Here is a 23,317-nt window from a genome sequence, read left to right on the forward strand (position 1 = left end):
CTCTCCCAGCTGGTGTTTAGTCCACAGTATATCATGAAAATGTAGATACTTTTCCTCCCTCTCCTGCTCCAGCCTGTTTCCCTTCTGTTTTCATTTAATCTTATTTTATTTTTTAAAATCTAGGGTAAGTTTGAGTTTGTTAATTCTCAAAGTTACTGTTGAAAATAGCAGGTTCATAACACCTTCTGCACAGGGAAAGTCTGCTGCCCCTGCTGTCTGAAGACTTCAGGTGAATTTCAGACTCTGGAAATCCTACTGTCAGTAATGTGGGTTTGATGAGTAACATGTCGATCTCATTTTATGGTCACTATTAAATTAAGTAGTAATCTTGGATTCACTGGATGTGTTATACCTGATGCTTTTGAGTTAAGATGTCCCATTTTTCCTAAAGCAAACACACAAAAGTGCCTGTTTAGATCCAATCCGTTTTCAATGAACAAAATAGCAAAGGTTTCTGGGCCTTTCCTGAACTAGTATTACTGGTTTTAATTAACTCTTTACTTTTGTTTTGACTGTAGAACCCAGAACCATGCAAAAAATAGTTTCTTTTAATTATACCTTCATAGTAAAGAAAGTCTGAATATTAATAAAGATCTTCCATCCTTTCCACACTAATCTGAGGCAAATTGCAATTCTGGTTTAGTTTAGCATAAATTAAATGCACTGTAAGAGTACAGATCTCAGCTTTGTATAGCACAGATACAAGCAGTCTAGGAATATTATGACAGTAAGCAACATCCTGCTGCTCAGTAGCCTCCATTTACCATGAAGCACTGTTTGGTATGTACATTTGTATTGCCACTCAAGGTTAAAACATAAGTCTTTGAAATCTCTGACTTTGCTTTAGATGAGAAGTACATGTATAGAGCCCATAATTTGGCAGTCACAGTGATAGGGATAGTAGAAAGATGTTACTGACACTACGCATGATCAAAAACATTATAGCCTTTCTGGTATACTATAATAGGGAAGCGAACCTTTCTCCTTATTTTTTTCTTTTTTGCTTTCTTCTGATTTTATATCTAATCCCACTTGGAAAAAGCATTGCTTTCCATGCAGCCTGCTGAGCATCATTTTATAATGTTTCATCACAGTGGGTATTACTATAAAAGGCTATGAGACCTTTCCCATACTCCCTCTCCAACCCTTAGAGTCCCTGGCCTGTATTTTCTGGTGTCTGGGGACTGTGAATAGTCTCAGTTTTGGGGTGTCCTGTCTGAGGCCGCTTAAGTAGACTTGTTTTTTTGGAAGGCCAGTTCTTTTGGCTTGTCTAGTAAGGACTTTCTTCATTAAAGTACCTAAGAAATTAGGAAATCCAAAATTAATGTATTGCCAGCATAAACATGAACTCTCTTCTCTGTGATTCGTTTTCCATCTTGTAGGGTGCAGTAGAGGGGTTATGGATGAGAGTAGTCTGGGGTGGTTGGTGGAGGAAATGAGAGAACTAGATTGGACACTGCTCGGTTTTATTTTATTCCCTAAAACTGTGAGAAGTCGTTGCCAATTGCACATCCCCATAGCAGATTCCTGCACACACACACGGCCTTTTTCCAGCCCTGGTTCTCTAGTTTACTGGAGAGAGAGGTGACAGGTATGCAGTCTTTGTTTTTGAATATTCATGATGAATTTTTGATAATTTTTCAGAAAAAGCTCCCATGGTGACTTTTAAAAGTGTGGTAACACTTGTTAATCAATATTTTATATTGATGTTGCAGGTGGGTAAACTGAGAGAGAAAATCCAAGAGGTTAAGCAAGAAAGGGAGCAGGAGCAGCACAAGCACACTGCCTATGTTTCTGAACTGAAAGCCAAGCTCCACGAGGAGAAAATGAAGGAACTTCAGAGTGTCAGAGAGCTACTGATCCGTCAGCATGAACAGGAAGTAGCAAGAATGGTGAAAATCAAAGATGGTGAAATTCAGCGTTTGCAGTCAACAGTCAATGTCCTGCGGGATGGGGCGGCTGACAAAGTGAAGACGGCGCTGCTGAGTGAAGCAAAGGAGGAAGCTCGCAAGGCATTTGATGGTGAACGGATGAAGTTGCAACAGGAGATCTTGGAGCTGAAATCTGGCAAAAAGCAGCTTGAAGAAGCTTTGAACAACATTATGCAGGCGGATAAAATGAAGGCTGCTGACCTGCGCACGGCTTATCAGTCCCATCAGGATGAGATTAACAGAATAAAGCGGGAATGTGAGAGAGAGATCCGCAGGCTGGTAAGTTCATTAAGTAATGTGTGCTTGTTTCAGTTTATAGCAGGTATTAGTATATTGCTGTATGTGCCCATAAATATCAAATCACTCCTTTGGAGTGACATCTTCCATCAGTGCTGGTGGCTACAATAGGCCACTCTTTCTGCTGCTTTCTCCTCCTTACAGCGAAGATGAACCTTGACTCTATGGCTAGCCCAACCCAATCCAAAGCTTTATGTCCCACCAAATGGAATATGAGTGAACCATAACTTTCCAGGATGAATTTTCCCAACAGATCAAAGAAATAGACTTTCCTTTTCCCACTTGCTCAACTGTATTTCCTTACAAAGTCACATTGACCAAGACAGTCAGGCATTGCTCATTTGGCAATGCAAGAACACCTTTGTGAGATGGCAAAATGAACTTTTCAGAGAGCATTTATATTTATATTGGAGGAACCAGTTGTGCTGAAACAAGACAATGTCTTTACTTCTTCTGCATCATTATCTAGGTCATTTGATTTTAAGCATTGCTGTCTTTTTTTATTTTTTTAAATTTCTATGTTTTTTCTATTGCAGCAGAAAAGTTAAGGCCTAGGACAGCAGGCTTTTTTCACACTTCATAAACCCTAGGACTTCCGCACGCATGGCAGACTATGCCCTTTGTATAAAATTGAAAAACAGTCAATATTTCTGGACAGCGGGTGCCCCAAATATTTCAAATTATTCAGCTTTGTAAAATGTAAGGAATCTAAGATGGGCTGTACATAGTAGTAAATTTAGGGACTTCATCATCAAACAACACTTCCGTTTAGTACTGTGATATTTTCCATGTATATGTATATATCTGATTGTTAATTTGCCTAAACTAGCAGTACTATAGCTACACAAATAAAATCTAAAATTATAATAAGCATAATATTTATCATATATCAAGAAGTACAGACTTTAAATGGAATGAAGCATCAGTTTTCTTAAGAAAAATATTTTATCAGCTTGTGTTTACACAGGTATGTCCTCTTATTTCTTGTATTCCTTAGGAAAAATAATGGTGAGGGCAAGCTACAAATGTGTAGTATCTGTTTAATGGTGGTGATTTTCTGCCTGAGACAATGCAAGCTCTTAATGAGGTTAATATTTATGCTTTAAATAAACTGGACATTGATCAAGTCTCAGGGGTATAATTTCCTTGATTAATTAAAAGACCACTGCAGAGATTGACAACGTGAAGTTTCTGTAAGCAGTTTCTTTCATATTTTGTTCCATATTATAAATGTAGAATTTTAAAATCATGGCACTGAAGTACAGGGAATTTGAGAAAGTGTTAAAGAGGAGAGAAGGCTTCTAGATTGTGACGTGTTTTTCTAGAGAACAGTTTCTAAATAAATTTAACCCTCTCAGAGAAGGTTACCTCACCAAGAAGTGGTGAGGTGAGGCATGTAGCAGTGCACCTCAAATTCTGTCATCTCAGATTGGCCCAGTAAACACACCTATGCCATGTCTTTCAGTGGTATTGTAAAGGAAATGCTTAAATCTTCTCTTGAAAGAATAGAAGCTTTCAGCCTGCTGTGGTGTGAAGGTGATGATGGAGGGGACTCAGGGTTTTCTGTCTGTCACAAATACTGTCGAGTCATTTAGAATTTTAATTGGAGCCTTATAGAGCCTCTGTTACTCAGTACATCTAAAAGGGTGACTCTATTGGGAAAGTGTGTAGATAACTTGTTTCCTATTCCCAGCCCCAGAGGAAGCCTGCCATCAAAAGTCTCATGGACTTTCACTGGAAATGTTCATATATTCCCCACCCCAAAGGATTACAGAGGGAAAACAATCAGGAGCCTGGTGTTGCCTTGTAGTGCCTTGACTCCTTTCATATAATGAATTTAATTTTTTTATTAAGTTGTATGGTTTGTTTTTATGAAAGAGAAGTGTTTCTTCTAGGAATTCAAAGCGATTTAGACAGTTGCTATTGCACAGTGCACTCTTTAAATCTGGGGCGAGGTAAAAAATACTGCAGGGTTCCCAGATGCTGCTTTCTTCCTCTGGGAGAGCAAGTGGGATTATAGAATCAGATCATCGGGATATTTCCCTCCCTCCTCTCCTCCCCATTTAATTAGTGCAAGGGATACTTGCCTTCAATTTCAGATTAACTGTATCAGCTGTGGATTTGAGGTACTTGGTCGGTTTAGTTCCTACCCTGTGGGATAAAGTGGCAAGAATGTGTCAGGCAGTGTTATTGGTATCAGCACAGTTCTGTAACTGAGCTTCAATAAATGTGCATTTTTGTATCTGTGTTGTGTTTTATGGCACTATTAGGAAATCAGCATCTTTGGTATTAATGGCCTAATTGGGCTGGCCATACTGTAATTCAAATTCAGATAGAGTAATTCAGGATGGAGTGTCTGATTTATTTTGCATTGTAGATCACAGGTTAGTTTTTCAAACGTATTTCATTTAGATATTGCAGATTGAAAAAAACACCAATATTTTTACCATTGATTATAATACCCATGACTAATTTGAGTGAAATCTTGCAATTTTTGGCTTGTCATCAAAACAAAACATAGTGAGAAAGGAAAAAAGCAAAATCCATTGTCTATAAATTTATGGATACAATCATACTGAGTACATAAACAGCCATGCATGTATTATACAAATGTCAGTATTTTAGAAATATGATTAATCAATTTTGAGATTGTATTCACAGTTTTGAAATGAGCCATGAAAAGTATCCAATAAGCCTTGATACAAACAAGATTGAATGGGGAAGACCCTAGTGCCTAATAAGGGAAAGTAAAATAGCTATTTGGCAAAAAATGTAACATTTTTTCTCTATGCAGTATGAAATTATACTGGAATTTGTCAGTTCCTGTAATTGACTTAATATAACAGTGATATAAATGGTTTCATTAATTTAAGGAATGCTTGTTGACATGGATTTTTTTTTCCCCCAAAAGAAAATATATTCTTGTTGGATATATGCATTGGCACAATGTGCTGACAGCTAAGAAACTGAAACTAAAAATAGCTAGTAACAAACTGGAGAGGCAAATGAAACAGATGTCTTAAAAGTAAAGAGACAACTTGGAGAATAAGATAAGAAAGCAAGAACAGCTATTACTTATTTTTTTTGCCAATATTTTCTGAGTAGTTGAGTCTGAACAGTTGTATTGTTCTGTCACTGTAAGAAAACTATGCTGATACAGATTCAGATATCATAGAAATAACATTAAAAGACAGCAAATAGGAAAACAGAAAAAAATTCAGAAGTAGTAAACTGAAAAATAATCTGCAGGCAGAAAAAATGTTAAAACCTGTTTTTATGATTCAGTTTTTTTAAAAAAAGAATATACAAAACCATAATTTTACTTTTTCATTCATGGATTGTCAGTATAAACAGCCCTGAAGCATACATTCAGCTGAGGGCCTCATAGGCAAGCATGTAAATACCTAAATAACTCTGTGTTAACAGGCTTCTGTTTTAATGGCATCCTTGTAAGCAGTATGTCTGGTTTCCTTGTGGGGTCTAGGCTGGTACAAGGTAATTTAATACAGACCTGATCAGTGGTGAAGAGAAGTTGATTTTATTAAGTTGTGTTTATGAAGTAGCTTGAAGAGCAGAACTGTACTATGAGGACATTTAATGTTTTAAACTAAATATAAAAAAGTACCCAAAATAACGGTTTATTTCAGTCAATTTTTCCTAGGCCTCAATTAAGCTTCCCATTTAGCTGACTTATTTGATTTTAAAATCAGGTTTAAAGTTAGTTTTCAGTGGTAAGTAAAGTTTCTGTCTTTTGCCTGAAATAGCCGAAATAGCATGTTCAAATTGTTGGTGAGTTCTGGAAACAGACTGACCTTTTTCTATTATCAGTACAACTGTGAAGGAGGGCATGAACATTCAGTATATCGTGTTAGTTAGAGGTTACATTCATTCTGGAACTACCTGGACACTGTAGTGTAAGAAGTAAGAAGGCCCTTACTTTGCAAGGCATGTTTCTCTAGATACTGTTTTTGCAGAGATAAGAGCAATGGACACTTTACAGTGCTTGCCTTGGGAAACATACGTAAAAACTGTATCATTAAATTGAATTATGTCATCACTGATTTACTCATTTATAGTATTTCTTGAATAAGAAGGAAACTAAATGTTTGTTTTGTCAGACACTGTTAATATAAACATAATATTTAAACTTTGGAATAAAAAGATGACACGTGTCCTGTATTTTGTGGTGGAGGGTTTTAGTTAATACTGTTTGCTCTACTGGAAATGTCTTTAACATCAAACCTTTCACCTATTTTACAGATAAATACCATTTGACCTTTTTAAAATTTTGCACAAATGGTCTTGCTAAATATTCCTAAACAGCTTGTATTGAAATTAGTTGAAACTTCTTTCACTTTAATGTAAAATCGTCCCAGTTTTCTTAACCACAAAATCAATGTAAAAGATTCCACTGATCTTATTAAGTGCACAATAAGATCCATGTTTAAGAGGGCACACAGTACACCAAATGAATTAAATTTGCTTTTCTCAATTGTATTCTCAAATAACCTCATAAAAATTGTCTAAAGAGTAATGTGACATTACTGCAGGTTCATAGTTGAATGGAAAAAATCCTTTTGCTATTAACAGAATCAAAGTAAAAGAAATTGTTTTCAGGAGTGATTTTCAAAAGTTCCTGATCAGCCATGTTTCATGGAGATAGATGCACTATTTAAGTGTCCCTAGTCTCCGTAGTCCAAATTATCTAGTTGCAATTAAAAACTCCTTCCAATGTGAAACCCTCTTCTGTTTGGTGTTTGCCAAATATATGTAATGCAGTACCTGGAAACTAATAGATTAAGCAGTTTTTAAAGGTAAAAATCCAGGCAGTTTCACTGAAACTTCTGTTCAAGGGAAAAACCCTCTTACAGAATATGTTTATATACCACTTATATAGTGATTTTTTTATTATTAATTATTTTAGTTTTGTGTCTGTGTGTAACACTGTATCTCATGATTTAAGCAAAGGCTTCTGAAAGATTGAGGGTAACATCTTAAAGGCTTCTGAAAGATTGAGGGTAACATCTTTTCAGAATTAAGACTTAGAATGTTCCAGTTCAGGACAAAACCAAATTTCAACTCAAGTCCTTCAAAAGTTGTTATTTTCTAACCTTGCACAGCTCTTAATGTGTTTGCCTATAAGTCCTTAGTGTATTTTTTAGCATTGGCATTCCATACGTGAACTGCAGTATCATACAATCCCACAAAAGTTCAGATGGTCCTCTTGAGGTCACCTGGTCCAATATCCTTCTTGATAAGCAGGGCAGCCTTGAAAGTTGGATCAAGTTGCTCTGGGCCTCCTCCAGTCCAATTTGAAAATCTCCAAAGATGGAGATCCAGAGTCTCTGTGAGAACTTGCCCCTATGTCTAGTCACTGTGAAATGTCTTTCTTCTTCCTCTTTCCGTAACCTTTGATTGTTACCTTTGTCCTTTTGCTGTGCATCTCTGAGAAACACCTGCCTTGTTCATCCCTCTATCCCCCTTTAGACAGTTGAACGGGTATCTGCAATGGTAATGCATCCTGTGGTCTCTTTGGCTGGCTGAGCAAGTCTGGCTCCCTCACCCATTCCTTGAATGCCATATGCTGCAGCCCCATAGTGGTCTTACTGTCCTTCCTCCAGTTTTATAGCACATGTGCCAGTTTGGTAATACCTTTTTTTTTCTGTGCTGAGGAGCCCAAAAGTGGCTGTGCTGCTCCTGGTGTAGTTTCACAAGTGCTTAATAAAAGGCTAAATCACTTCTCTATCCTTCTGGCTACACTCCTGATTTGGCCCAGTATCAAATTAAATTCAATCATTGCAAGCTCTCACCACTGACCCATATCCAACTTGCCCTCCAGGACACCAAGGCCTTTCCTTTTTTCTTTCCTTTTTCTTTTTTCTTTCTCCCCCTTGTAGAACTGTCAACTTCAATTGGTGTCCAGCCTTTTCCATTGCAGGAATATAACCCTCCAAGGGCCAGGCTGTTGTATCTGTCTTAAGCAAACTTTACGAGGGCTTTTTGGCTCCTTTCTCCAACATGTCAAAGTCCCTCTGAAGTGTTCCTGTCCTACAGTGTAGTAACTACTCCCCCAAATTTGGTATCATCCACAAATTTGGGGATGGTGCATTCCATTTCTTCATCCAGGCAGTTGATGAAGTTGTTAAAATGTGTTCTTCCCTTGTTTTTAAGGGATAAAATTTAGATGACCAATAAAATATTTCTACCTTCCAAGAGATTCAGCAATTATTTTTCAGTAGAACATGAAAAATAGTAGGAGCAAAAGTTTAACACTTTACCAAACCCTAAAATTACATCCTTTACAGTGGTGGCAACTATTCTCTAATAACATTCATTTCTCCTGCATTCCCATTACTAAGGTTTTGCCATTTTAAGGCAGCAAAATTAATATCTTTAGCTTACATTCAGCAGTGGGGAGATGCAGAGACCTTTTGTTTCTCTGAAAATTCTGGTGAAGAGGGACAGTTGGCTGTTGGCAGGGGCACTCTATGATCCTCTGCTGCCCTGTGAAGAAGGATGGAGCCTGGCTTTTCTCACTTTGCTTGTGAGGGGCACATACGCATGAATTTCGATTCCTAACCAAAATCTTGAATTTTGAGATGGGAGAGTTGAGTTATGAATCATCCAAGTGTGTGCAGTCGTGCATGGTTGTATAGAGCCTGCTGTAGCATGCTTCTTATCAGCCGCTTAAACCCGCGTGTATTTCACACACAGCTGCTGATATCAAATTGTAGGCTGCTTCTCTGGATTTTGCCATCTGTTTGAGATGCGTGTTTCAGCTGCATTCCAAGGCTGAGCTAATCTCCTGCAAAGACCCTTCCACCACCTCCAGCATTTTAGGACTGCAAATAATACTTTGCTTTCTGTCCTCTGGAGATTTATGCTTGTCCTCTCAGGAGCTAACAGGGCAGCATTCCACCCAGGCCTTGTTTTTTTCCTGAATCAAGCAGATCTAATGAAACCTCTTCATAGTGCAGGCTCAGCATTTTGTGTTTATTCTTAGTATTTTCCAAGGACTCTATTATGTTAGGTAGGTCACAAATCTGACTTTTATAGCTCTTTACAAAAATATGGAACAGTATTGAAAAAAGCACAGAACTTATGTATGGTGTGGCACCCAGAAAAAAATCTCCTTAAGTTTGTATTACATAGTCCTTCTACATTTTCCATCTTCTTGAGTATTTGTCATTATAGCTCTGTCAATGAACACTTGTAATAGGCAACAGGAGAGATCCAGTAGTAGAGGTTGTAGTCAGCTACAGTAATGCAAGGTGCTTTTGAGAAAGATGTGAAAAACCTCCTATCGGTAAGTTCTGGAATTGTCTGCCCATACTGTGTTTCTTGTATAATTTAGCAAAACTTTCAATATATGCCTTACCTGTGAGATTTACACACTTTAAAAAAATATATGGGAAAAGCTATTGGAAGAAAATATTGTCTGTTGGTTCAGAAAAATTACATATGAAATTAAGAATAAATCCCATCTACCTGTGTCTATGTCCCTTACGTCTATACTAGATGGCTGGCATCTTTTCTCCCTCTTCCTCTAAGGTTCCTAAATAAGCAGCAAACATTTATTTAAAGGGGTGGCCATGTCTGGTGTAGAGAATGCTATGCACAGTGCAGGAATATTTTAACTCCTCCCTCCAGGTGGACTTTCAGTTTGGGATTTTGTTGTTAGGTTTTAGTGTCCCATTACAAATGTAAAAAGTGTTAATTCCATTTAGTTCTATCTTTAACTGTTTGTGAGTAGCATCTCCTTTTTGTTTTTCCTAGAACTAGCAATCCTTCTGTCAAGATGTCCCTATTTTCAGTGTCAAGCATTTAGTATAAAGATTAATTCAATTTCTTCTGGAGAAGAGCACTGTAGAATTTTGTTCTGCAGTTGGTTAGGAGATAACTTTGATAAGGATGGGTAAAGAGAAAGGTCTTAAACTTGGCAATGCAGCAGCTGGCTTTTTCCACTTTGAAAACTGAGTATGTCACTGCCTTGATAGATCTAGCTTTTAATTCCCTGGGAATTTCTCTTTTAACTTTGTGAGAGGCTAAAGTTCCCCCAAAGGTCTTGACTTTCTTTCACTGTAGCTATTGAAGTGTGGGATAATTGGCAGGGGATACTTTTTCCAATGGCTGGCTTGGTTCTCTTTCATGTTTGATAAATATTATTAAAGCACTTTTTTCTGCTCATTTCTCTTAGCTGTTAGGAGGTGGTTAGATACCTGTTCTTAGGAAACTGTAATTTTGACACAGGCTATAAATGCTAGCTCTTCATTGATATAATGAAGGTAATTGCTGTGTGCAGCACCTAACATTTGACAACACAAAACCCATTAATTAAGAAATGATACTTTAGAAAGCTGTAATTTTAACCAAGAGCTCCAGAGTTGCTTGTGCTATCCAAGGTGATTTCTCAGTAATTTCCCTCTGCAGCTGCTTGTGGATGATCTTATTTTCTTCAAAATCCTCTTTCGGAGGGTATTTCTGCTACTTTTCTTCTCAAAGCATGTAATTGAAAATGTGTTCTAATGTCACATTGCTCTACAGCCTTCCCATCACAGACTTTGTACTGAATTGTACCGTGCTTAATTGCATAAAGAAAAATGTGGCTATTCTAAAATGCTTTAAAATCCATACAAAACAGAATGTAAAAGAGTTCGTGTGACCCTGTTGTATTGTGTAGCTGCAAAAAGCAGGAAAATTTATTTTAACCTGAGAACAAATTTGAAATCAAAGCAGCCAGTTGGAAGGAATTTCTGGAGTAATATATTTGATTTAACATACCTGTGAGCCCAGTGCATGGATTGGGATCTCATTGTGCTAAGTATGTTGGAAGAAAAACTGGTCTCTGCCCTTTGTATCTTGGTGAGAGGTCTCAAATGCATAGCAGTACAGGGAGGAATACACAAAAGCAGTGGTAGGAGATTAGTGCAGTCAGCTTTCAGTTGTCCCGTGTTGCTTGTCTGAACTACGTTGTGCCAGAGATGCAGACACCTCTTAGAGGCACCTGACATGGCAGGTCCTGCACCGTGCTCCGTGGGCTGCGAGGGGCTGAGGAGCACAATGGAAAGGCATCTGCTTGCTCAGAATTAGGTCATGAATCATGAGGTGAGAGCTGATCCATCCAGGTTTATTAGCTTCAACTCAGTACTGGCCTTGACATACCTGCATCGCTTCCTGTAGAGAAATTCCTGTGTTGCTATGATGTGCTCCTATGTCTTAGGTTCTCAGGAATTTTTTAGTGTAGGTATCCTGTTCAACGACTAGGCAATAGATTGTGATCTCAGCAGTGTAATTACTGTAATTACTGTTAAGTATTTACATTTTTTTCATCGTTTCCTTTTGTATTTTAGAGGTGTCATAGAAAGGGAGAGATAATAAGAGGAATTTGAGGAAGGTCAGTCAGGTAACTAAATAGATGTTTGTGGAGTGTCCCTTCAAGCAGAAACAGTGGCATGGGAGAAAACATGAAAATGCATGACTGCATGGGGACCCCATGCACCAAATGCATGTGACCCCATGGGGAGGGGACACAGCACCCTAATATTAGAGAAGGGATAAATGGGACTCCAGTTAGGCTGTGAACGTCTTTGAAAATGAAAGTGATTTTTGTTGTTGTTCAATGTAGTAAAAAGAAAAGCAGTTTAGAGAGTCCAGAGATGAAAGATTTGTCGTTGAAAAGAGCATCATTAACAGCAGCATTCACGCTGGATGGGGAGCAGGCAGGACTGCATTTAAGGTCAGAAAGGAGAATGTTTCAATGACTAAAGCATGATATAAGAACTTAGATATGGATTTTAGAGATGATAGGCAAAAAGGGTCTTTAGATGTAATCAGATTGCACCTGGGAGAGAACAGATGACAACAACTATTTTATGTATGTAAAAGTGATGAGTAGTTTGGGGATGGTTCCCTAGTGGTGTAAAACAGACATTAAAAAGCATGAAAAAGAAAGCAATGCTATGCATGGTAAAGTAACAAATTCTGGATGCTGTCTGATGAATGAACATTGTAGTAATAGAATACAGGGTTAAACCTTTAAACTTGAGTGTTCATGAGGGGACCACTAATTGTTATTTCACTTAATATCATAAAAGACAATGATGTTCAGCTTGTCTACAGTAGTTATAAATGACATTTGGAACATATCTCAAAATATGAGGGTGCATATGTATGTGTATATATACATGTATATGTACACTGTGTGTGTTTGTGTATGTACATATATACACATGTATATATACATATCATATATAGAGAGAGACCAAAACATTTATGGGAAAAGCAAACTTAACATAGGTGGAAAAGTTGACAAGCTTTTAAGCATACAGCTTCTTAATCTGCTGAAGAGTTTCTGTACCTGAAAGCTTGTTTCTTTCCAACTCTGTCACTTGGTCTAAAAAAAAATATTTGTTTTCTTTTAGACCATATGGATTCCTAGACAATCTTGGCTATGACAGTATTGCTTCACAATGTGTGTTTGATCAAAATAGCAAGCAGCAGGGAACTCAGATTACTTCATTTTTAATTTCATTTACCTAATGGAAGATACTCCTCTCCCCACTAAAATAAAGACTGTAATACATGGTCTAATTACATAAGGTTGTTTTCCTTCATGCTGCCAACTTTTTTTCCTTTGTATAACCAAATGTGTCAAGAATTTGAGAAAAGAGTAGTTCTCCAGTGGTACAGAACTGACGTGGAGACTTTGTGTGAGAATTCACAACTATTAGAATCCATAAGACTAAGCTAAGCTGAAGTCTTTTGGGAATGGTTGACCTTTCTTCTTTAACTGTCAGTTTATATTTGGTTTAAACCTAAAGCATATGTCTCCTTTTCCTAGTCTTGTACCTCCTCTTTCTTTGATTGCCTGCCTCTTGACCTGCCATCTTTCCCACATGGATGTTGCATCCCTGTAAAATATTTATCTTCCTTTTTTTCCCCTCTCTGGAGTAATTTGTATTCTCTCCTAAGAAAGCAGACAGGGAAGATGAATGAGTTTGCTCTGTAGTGTGCAAGTCTGAAGAAAGATGGTAAATCTTTGGGTCAGCCATTGAGGTAAATTGAAGAAAACTGAGGCACTGACTGGGTTGATGCGGTTAAATTGGAGAAATCCAAAGTTTAACTGTCCCCTTAAGGAAAGGAGAATTGTATTGTGCCCCAGGCTTCTGAAACAGAGCTTAAGGTAGAGGTGTTACTGCTGCAGTTCTATTAATCTTTCTCAGTTTATAAGTTAGTTGAGCAAAATTGCTTAAAAATTCTTCTTTCTGCTAGTTTGTGCTTATAAAAAAAAGCACTGTTGCAATCCTCTGCGTATTTGTGTGTGTGTGCGCGCACGTGCATCTGTTTACATGAATAAGAGATTCTCTTCTCTAATGCCTACCTGTAACTTAAAATATAAGGCCAAAATAAAAAAGGATATGCAGTCATTGCTATTATATTGCTATTTCCAATTATTACCAGTGTCTCAAATTTTTCTACTTGACTGAAACATGGGGTGTTTCTTTTTCCTGAAAGTTTCACCACATGTAAATTTTATGGCAGAAAAAACAGTAGCAGGAAGAGCAGAGGGGAATTCTGCCTTCTTTGCTGCTTTCCCCTAACCCCTACCCCAAAGCCATACTCTTTCATGGCATTTCTTTCTGTTGTGAGTGAGCTTGCATGTTTTGATCTACAGAAGCCTGTGTGAAGGGTGAAATGAGTGTGATTTCACTGGTCACATCTGTTTCAAACGATCTGCTGCAGTTCAGCAAATAGCAGTCTGTACTGAGATTGTTACTTTCTTTTTTTGTTCCAACTTAAACACCTATATCATTTCATTTACCCTTTAAGTTATGAGAATATAGGGAGTATGAAATGTGCTACTAATTGGGTAACAAAAATCAAGACTGCCTATGTAACCTTGGTTCTTCCTTGTTAAATATATGCCTTGTATGGCCAGATTTCTGTCTCAAGTACATAGATATTCAGTGTTAACACTCGTGTAATTGAAAGCGAAACTGTCCAGAGTATTTAGTTACATGACATTTTTTCCTCCCAAGGGGTCCCTGATAGATCAGGGTGCATGACAGATAGCATTCAGTGAATGAGGCAGCTGCTTAATTTTTGTCATTGCTGTTCACTGCACAGTCCCTCTGAAACCCTGCATGTTGCAAATTCTTCCATTAATAAAAACTGCATTCTTTCCCTGCAAGTCCTTTTTGGCATACTTGAAAGTCTCACAAATCTGAATCAATGTGCTGGAAGTATTATACCTATTTACTGGATGAGGAATTGAGACCCAGTGACCTTCCCAAACCAGGAAAGAAATCTCCATCAGAACCAAGCTTTATCAGTTCCAGTCGGGACTTAAAAGTAGTCTAGACCTGTTTATTCATTTAAAATCTGACCTTTTTATCTCCAATTATGACTTGACTTGGTTCAGCCAGGCCATCTCCTGCCACTCATATTCTGTATGCAAACTAATTTCATATGCTTTGTAGACTGTGAAAAGAGTGATGCAAGAATCCTGAAGAAGCAAACTGTATCTGATCATGTAATCTGATCGTGTTAATCCTGTACATCACTCAGACTTTCAGACTCAACTATAAGATACTTCTAATGTTGCCTTTTTTCTTTTGTGTGTGTGTGTGTGTGTATCTTGACAAGAAAGACTTCTATGGTTGTAGGTCTATAAGAAAGAACAAATGTATGATTTAACAAGTTCATGATTTTATTTTATTTTTTTCAAATAAGACTAGAGTAGCCTTATTTCCAAAATTCCATGGGTTTATGTTGTCCAAGAAAACAATTTAGTAAACTGAAGGAGATGCAGCACAGTTCGAATAAATATATTGTTAATGGTTAACATTCTTGTTAAGAAATCTGTTTCTATAGTAACTGCTGCAGATTGTCACTTCCTCTAGCATTTGGAATAGTACCAAAGTGAATTTAACACTGATGCTGTGAGGGACAAATCCTATGAGAGCTGCAATAGATCACTGCTAGCTTTATTTGGTATGGAGATGTATGAACAACATAGTTCAGTAACCATAGATGGTGTTTAAGAACTATTTCTTCCTACCCTTTATTCTAATGCTCTGTGTGCATTTGCTTTTTTTCCTTCTATACAAAGACTAGTCCTCGTTTGAGTCTTATAACAAGGGCACGTAAAATACATAGGTATGCTTATGATTTTAAGTTTAAATGTGTGTGCTTGTATATGCTACTTAAATGTCTGTGAAGAGATTCACCACGTGTGATTTTCACTAATAAAGGGAGAGCTAACATGGGGCAAATGTGTATGGCTCAAGCTTTAAAACAAAGCCCAGGTGAGTTTTAAAGAGTGTGTTTGTCTTATATTGTACTAGCCCTGTGTCTTCTCTGAAACACGGTGAAGGGACATTTTTCTTCTGCTTATAGAATTGTGTATCCTCAGATGAAGTGAATGATTTCAGTGGCTATGTATTCTGTTTCAGTGTATGTTTGCATCTGTTTTTGTCTCTTGAGTTGAGACTGCACTGAGAAAACTCCTGATGAAGTGAAGGCTGAAACTTTTTTATGGGGAGGGGAAAAGGCTTCAGAGGAGATACATCTTTTTTTTTTTAGCAACCACAGTTTGGATGCTGGTATAGTTCTGAGAGAAAGAGAACTTTGTTTTTGCAAGTTTGTGGATATGCATGCAGTGAACACTTGGAGATGTTACAGAAACATTCTTGCTTTATTTCTTTCGAGATGGATGAGATAAAAGGCAAAGACAGAGTGATTCTGGCTCTGGAGAAAGACCTTGGTGTCCAGGCAGGCCATACACAGAAACTGCTCCTTCAGAAAGAGGCTTTGGATGAACAGCTTGTCCAAGTGAAGGAAGCAGAGCGATACCACAGTAGCCCTAAGAGAGAACTTCCTGCAGGAGTGGGGGATATCACTGAACTGATGGGAAGCCCGGTAAGAAAATTGTGTTTTCTTCAAATGTTCAGCACAGGATAATTGCTGCCTGGATGCTCGCATTGTTTTTGTGGTTATTTTTTAAAATACTAGAAGGACTAATTCACAATAAATAGCCCTGCACTGCACTGTGATGGTGATTGGTGATTTAGAAACTCCTTGGATCTCTTGAATTTCAAAGGACGTTGAAAAATATGTGGATGTAGAACTTTTAGAATTTACGTTGTGAGCTTCAGCTGTGAACCCCACTGTTTTCTTAGCTATTTATTTCATAACTTTAAGAATTATTTTAACCAATGGCAAATAGATACTATACTTTTCAGAAACTGTGCCATATGATTTTAATCTGTCCTATGCACTAGATTTTTTTACTTTTAGCTGATAGTAATAAATCTGCTGAGAAGTAACCAGTAATAGGTGAAATATTATTTATCTAACTTTTTTTTTAATTGTTAAACCTTTACATACATTTCACAAGTAGATACTTTTCATGTAGTATATCATGTAGCATTTCCACAGGATGCTATTTTTCACTGTTTCAGTTAATTAAAATAAGTTTTCCAGGTATTGATGTAAAGAGTCTATTTTAAATTTACACAATCCAGTTGTTAAACCATGATATTAAATTTATGGATAGTAAAATATTTTTTAAAAGGTAATTTTATATATCTATATGTTTTTGATGTAAAGGAGCAGCATTTGGATGAACGAGATATGCGGAGATTTCAGTTAAAAATCGCTGAACTGAATGCTGTAATAAGGAAGCTGGAAGACAGAAATACTCTCTTAGCAGATGAAAGAAATGAACTGGTAAATTAATTAGTAATAACACAGATGGTGACTGGGAGGGCATCTTTATGGTAAAAGATTTAATGTTGGAAAGTCAGTGTTATAAATAATTAACAAATTAGTCCTGGTTGGACTCAATCAATGATGTCTAACTATAGCATAGATTGCTATAGAAATTCACTTTGTGACCATAAAAGACATGGATGGACTTTTAAAATTTATTTTGAGGTGGCCATAATCAAATTGACTGGTAGCTTGCCTGTGGCACTGTGTAATGATGTTGAGTAAAACATGCATAATCTGTGCACTTAAATTACTCTATTAATCTTTTTGAAATTTGACATTGGTTTGTGACATGCTTATGCTAGCTAGGAGTTAAAAAAGCTTTCTTGTGCTGGAGATGAAAAATCTGCCATTACTCAAGGGAAATCTCTTAAGTAGGTGAAATTATCCTAGGAGAGTGATAGTAACTTACAAAATAAAGGATATGACAAGAATTTTAAGAATGAATTTTATTAGCCTGCATCTCTACTTGATTGTTTGTACTGCAGTTAACATTAAAACTCCATTGACTGCAATGGGAGGTGAGTTTTAACAATAAAAATATTTACATATCCTCGTGTAATGCCCTGTTTCTAGTGGCAGAAGAAAAGATTTTTCATTCTAATCAGATGGAAATTTTCCCTCAGGCAACCTATGTATCTGATTCTGAAGTAATGCTGTTATATATAGTGAGGGCAGAAGGGGAGGACACTCTTGCCACATGGCAGTCCTATAGATGAGTGAAGCATCTTCCTCCTTGCTTTGTCAGACTTCGCTCTTCATGTTGAGATATGAAGGCTTTGCTTTATGATAAAAGGGCATAATTCAGTTATGACTTCTCAATGATTACCTTTGAAATTTTCTTGTCCAACATTTTGGCTGAATCTAGATTAGTGAAGTCAATTGAACAACGCTAGACTAAAATTGGATGAAGTGAGAACAAAATCGTGTCTTCTTCTTTAAACCTTTCCTCTTTAAATAGATGTATAGTCTAAACTGCCCTTTCATATGACAAAATTGATTCCTCATCAGCAATTTAAGTTTCTTGGGGGTAAGAAAAACATGTGTTTTAGCCTGGGTACACTTCTCCATTTTTCCTACTTTGCCTAGGTGCTGAGTGTTTGTTGTTTTGGGTTTTTTTCCCCCACTTGTACTACAGATAGTACTACAGACTTCTACAGTTAATTTGCTCTATATTCTCAAGGACATCTTGCCTTTTTTCAAGATTGCATTATATAAAGACAAGGTAATTCAGCCTTCTAATCCTTTCTGTGGATGTAAGTCATTCAAAACATCCCTGAAGAATGCTGAAGTACTGCAACATCTATCCTTCAGTGTCCCTCTAGATGGAGGACATGTATGGCTCAGTCAAGTGCTGTTGATGCTTGACCTAGAGGCATAAGAAATATATTTTGGAAAAGATATAGAGAAGGTTTTGTCATAGTGTGAGACAATAATACATAATATCAGTAAGCTCGTGTGGTTGAGCACTGTGAAAAATAATTTTCTTCTGAGAATGAAACAGAAGACCAAATACTCAGTGAAATTACCTCAGGAGAAAGATTATCTTTTTCTCATTTACAGTTAAAACTCAGTAAATTGAAAAATCTTTTGATAGGGAAAAATGAATTTTTTTGACAAAGAAAACAGCTCAAGGATTAATGAAATAAAAGGAGTGAAATATTGAATGAATGCAAATGCAAGAAAGAGCAGTAATTTTCTTCACATAATTGTCTAACATCATTAAACCACAGGAACAAAATTGAGCAGCTTGAAAATGTCAGCAGAATGCTGAGATTGAATCTGTGCCCTCCAGCTAACTTTCTCATTGCTCTAATTACACATTAGATATAGGGTTTTTAAAGCAGAGTAGGAAGAGTTTACTCCTACTAAGGGACAGTGAAAATGACTGTCCTAGAGACCTAGTTGCTTACAAGAAGCTTATATACAACAAAATTAGTTTATCAAGAAAACACTTTTATGGATCATCATAAGTGTTTTCCAAGAGCAACATCCAGTCAGGAGATCTAGTGTTTTTGTAGACTGCACAAAAATGCTATTTCTTTTTTGTTTGGACTCCTGTAGTTCTTAGTTCATCAGTAGTCTATATAAGATGTTACTTAACAAATGAACTAAACTTTCTGAATGAAGGAAGAAGTGAAGTGAAAACAAACATATTTCTTCTTTTCTGCAACTATAAACTAAAACACAGGTAACTTTGTTTCTTTGCCATTTGCAGCTGAAACGTTCTCGGGAGACAGAAAGTCAACTGAAGCCTTTGGTAGAAAAAAATAAGAGGATGAGCAAAAAAAATGATGATATGTTGCAATGTATCCAGAGGATGGAAGAGAAAATAAAAAATCTATCAAGGGAAAATGTAGAATTGGTAAGTAAATCATCTCTGACATCATGTTATAAGAACGCATTGCATACAGGTACTTTTGAGGTGGAAGTACTTGTGAGGCTTTCACTCTAATGCAGACATTTCACAGAATCATCTAGGTTGGAAAGGACCTTGAAGATCATCTAGTCCAACTGTTAGAGTCTTTCTGAGTCTTAAATTCATCCACTTCAACTGAATATTCGTACTCTAAATTCAGAGTGGCATGTGCTTTGTGTTGCATCAGTTTGCACTGATTAAGGGAAAGGATCACAGATAGATAAAATGTGTTTGGAGGCTTTAAAAATGTATGACTAAAAGTCAGCTTTAATAAATGCTACTTTTTTGATTAGAAGTCAGAACTGAATTTGAGTGCATGTGCCAAAGGCAAAGTCAAGTTCACTTGACTGCTAATTTTTGTCCCAGACTGTGTTCTTTGACTCTGTTTTAAAATAACTTATGTGAGCTATTAACACTGAGGCATACAGAATGTCTAAGTTTTTTTTTGCTGCAAGAGGCCTGATGTTGTAGTGGAATATGCACTGATGAGTCTGAAGAATTCTTGATTGCTACATCACACAGAATTTTTCTACTGTTCCGGTAAGACAGTTGGAAATGTTCTTTATGTTTATTTTTTAAATTTTATTTTAATTTTTGTAGAAAGAGAAGTTATCTGCACAACCAGCACTGAAGAGGCACACATCTTTGAATGATCTCAGCAGCACACGAGAGGAACAAGAAATTGAATTCCTTAGACTGCAAGTCAAAGAACAGCAGCATGTTATTGATGATCTCACAGTGGTAATGCTTATGACTGGTATACACACGTGCATGCACACACATCTATAGGAAAACTAAATATTTGAGAGCAGTATTTTAACTCCAGTTGTTGCAGTGATACAGAAATAGTTCTTTGGCATCAAAGGGTTCTTGTTATTTCTCAGTGACTGAACGAATTTCTTTGGAATGTGTATGAATCTCTGTATTATAAAATATTTACCTATTGTGAGTTGCTTGTGAAAATAAGTGCATCAGTCCATCCACCTTACTTACAAAATTGGCTGTCAACAACTGAAGAACTTTCAGGAAAGGACACGTTTCAAAACTTAATGACTGAAATGTGTTGAATGTAGACCCTGGTGCAAACCCAATCACTCTCCTGATCTAGAAGTTCTCCTAAAAGAAAGGAACATGCAGGATGGCATTTGTTTCATCTAACTAAGCATCTCTAACTGAGCTGGCCATACTAGCTGTCTTTATAACAAATGGAGACAAATATGCATGATTCATCCAAACAAAGGTAGCAGAATATTTTAAGATTAGAATTGCACAGCTGCTACCCTCTGACTGTGAAGACCTCTTAAGATGATGCTCACAGATGTTTGCACTGTTTGATCAGGACTGTTTTGAGTTGTGTTAGAGTTGTCTAGTGCTATTTAATGCAATGTATGATACACCCTTTTGGTGCTGGCAGAAACGATGTATCATTGCTGAGAGACCCCTGTCCTTCTGGAGCAGCATCTGGAACCCAGGCAGACTATTCTAAAGCATCTCAAATGGCACTACTTGCTGCTACAAAATAATAAAACGAATTTAAGATGATTCTGTGTAAACAAATTAATTCAATACAACATTGAAAATAAAAATAGAAGATCCAAAAACATAAACTAACAAGATGTATTTATTGCTCTGTCTGGAGCACTGTCTCTATTCTTGGCAGTTCCTCTGAGATTTTGACCCAGAATTTCTCTCTGTAATCAGTGCCAAAGATTGATGTCTGCATGCATTTCCCAGTGTCAGTGTTACAAGAGTAGGATGTTCCTCAGACACTGTGATGTAGGGTCTGATTCACAGAGCAGTGCTGCTTTACCTTTCAAATACGACTGTACAGGCAGGTACTATGACATGATATTAAATTCTCAGTATACAGCAGGTACAACCTCATATTTCAGTGTAAAGTGGATATAAAAGGACTCTCTTTTTACTGTCTCAGCAAGTAATCTGAGAAAATATATTGTATCCTGACTTTGGTTAACTAGTATTAACTTCTGTTTAGTGTGAAAGTAAAATAAATAAATATTTTAAAATATGGTTTCATTTTTGCTTTGTTTCCTATTTACAGATACTTCTTCACTCACAGAAATAAGTGAAATTGTTAACTAGGGTACTGCTTTGGTTGGCAGTACAAACTAATTGGTGTTTTGCCTTCAATATGAATGCAGTGGGATTCTGCACTTCCATTATGCTTTTTAGCTCTCTTTTCTGGCTCAAACCACACCTCTACAGAATACAAATGTATCATAATTATCAAGAATGACCCACATGTCACATATTTGATTAATACAAAAGTAATCAGCTTAACTCCAGCTGAGACCAATATGATACACAGAAATAAAAACAATAGTTTTAGGCAATAAGGTTGTCTGAGTTGATTAACAGTATTGTTTGTAGGATATCTTTGATGCTGCTGAAACCATATCAACTTGAGTTCTCCCACAGCAGCAGTGTTCTGGTCAGTTCTTAAAATGAAAGCTGTCAAGATAAACTCAGATGACTGCAAAAGTTGCTAGTGATTCAGCAAATGGTGTTTTTTAATTGACATTATTATTGTTCTGGTAGCTTGATGTAATATTGACAGTAAATTGACAGTAAATTAAGCAGTCTTCTTACAAGGGAGTAAGAAGACAAGGAAGTGTTTGTTCAGGAAAGTCCAACTGTTTGGACACCTGCCTGGGATGCAGGAGACCCAGGTTAAAGCAGGGACTGTGCCTTAACTAGGCACCTGAGGAGAGAGCATTTTTCTCTGTGTAAGAATCATCTGTGTGGTTTCAGCTTTAGCTTAATATATTGTGTTACATTACATTACATTACATTACATTATTGTGAAGCTTGAAATACCTGCTTCATTCTACCTTGGCAGTCATTACTTTTCCTTATTTTGAAAACCACATGTATTAAAGGTGCTATATAAGTTGTTGTGCTTTTCTGAATTATTTCGTATTTTCCAAAACTTCATTCCTGGAACAATGTTCTGATAAAGATAAATTATTTTATTGTGATTTCCACTGGGAGCTTCCTTTTTGTCCAGTTTCGGAACTGAAACTAAAACAAATAACTCTGAATAGAATAATACCACGCAGTGAGCAATAACTGCTAGAGAAGCACTTGGAACTGCTATCATTATTTTAAAAATAGAGGTGCTGCAAGCAAAGACACAGAGCTAAGGGAAGAATCAGCAAAAAGGCAAGGAGACAGATCACCTGCTTCCTGTGTTGTTGGGGTTTATTTGGCTTGTTCCTTTGCATTTTTTACCTTCTTTTCCTCCTCCTTTGGAATTCACAGCCGTATTCTTGAACTTAAATGTTCATAAACCCTGCATTTGCCCAGTTACAACCTCCTCCTGTTATGATATAGTTAATTGTGATCTTGTTCCAAAGTCATGGTAGAAAAAAGACATCAAGTTGACACAGCCTTTGGATTTGAGACTTTTGCCCTACAAGGAGAAGTCACATGTAACACTATATCTGCATATGCATGCTTGTATATCAGAGTATGCCTGATATAATGACTTGTAATTACTGAGGCTGGACTTATTTTTCGCTACCAACATGCTGCTTCAAGATGGTTGAACACCAGAGTGAGAATGTGAATTCTGTTTCCATAGTGAGCTTCTTGGTAAAAGAGTGAAAAGAACTGTCAGATATCTGTGCCCAGTACTTAACAAAGCCTTTTCTTGCCAACTTCCCATCAAGCGTGTAAAGTATATGGCTGAAGGTTTGTTTGCTAAAGGGATAAAGCTGCAGTACAGCGTGGTGTTATATCAACATGGCAATATTTAAAAGCATAAAGACATTGTCTTTTTGTTAGCTTTACCATAGGTTTTAAGAAAATGTTAATGATATTTCTTTGTGTTAGATATATCTAAATGTTTTAGAAGAAATCCATACCAAAATGTTCT

At 36.9% G+C, this 23,317-nt stretch overlaps 1 protein-coding gene across 16 annotated transcripts in view; it reads left to right on the forward strand.

The window, feature by feature from the left end:
• JAKMIP1 (janus kinase and microtubule interacting protein 1) overlaps positions 1-23,317 on the forward strand; it is a 246,635-nt gene that overhangs the window by 83,807 nt on the left and 139,511 nt on the right. For all 16 annotated transcript variants that reach the window (XM_074822088.1, XM_074822099.1, XM_074822100.1 and 13 more), the window contains 5 exons: positions 1,716-2,210; positions 15,939-16,148; positions 16,839-16,958; positions 19,219-19,365; positions 20,020-20,160. In XM_074822088.1, the coding sequence (XP_074678189.1) occupies positions 1,716-2,210; positions 15,939-16,148; positions 16,839-16,958; positions 19,219-19,365; positions 20,020-20,160 (1,113 nt within the window). The remainder of the gene's footprint in view (positions 1-1,715; positions 2,211-15,938; positions 16,149-16,838; positions 16,959-19,218; positions 19,366-20,019; positions 20,161-23,317) is intronic.

The sequence above is a fragment of the Strix aluco genome, chromosome 4 (genome assembly GCF_031877795.1).
Source record: "Strix aluco isolate bStrAlu1 chromosome 4, bStrAlu1.hap1, whole genome shotgun sequence".
Lineage (NCBI taxonomy): Eukaryota > Metazoa > Chordata > Aves > Strigiformes > Strigidae > Strix > Strix aluco.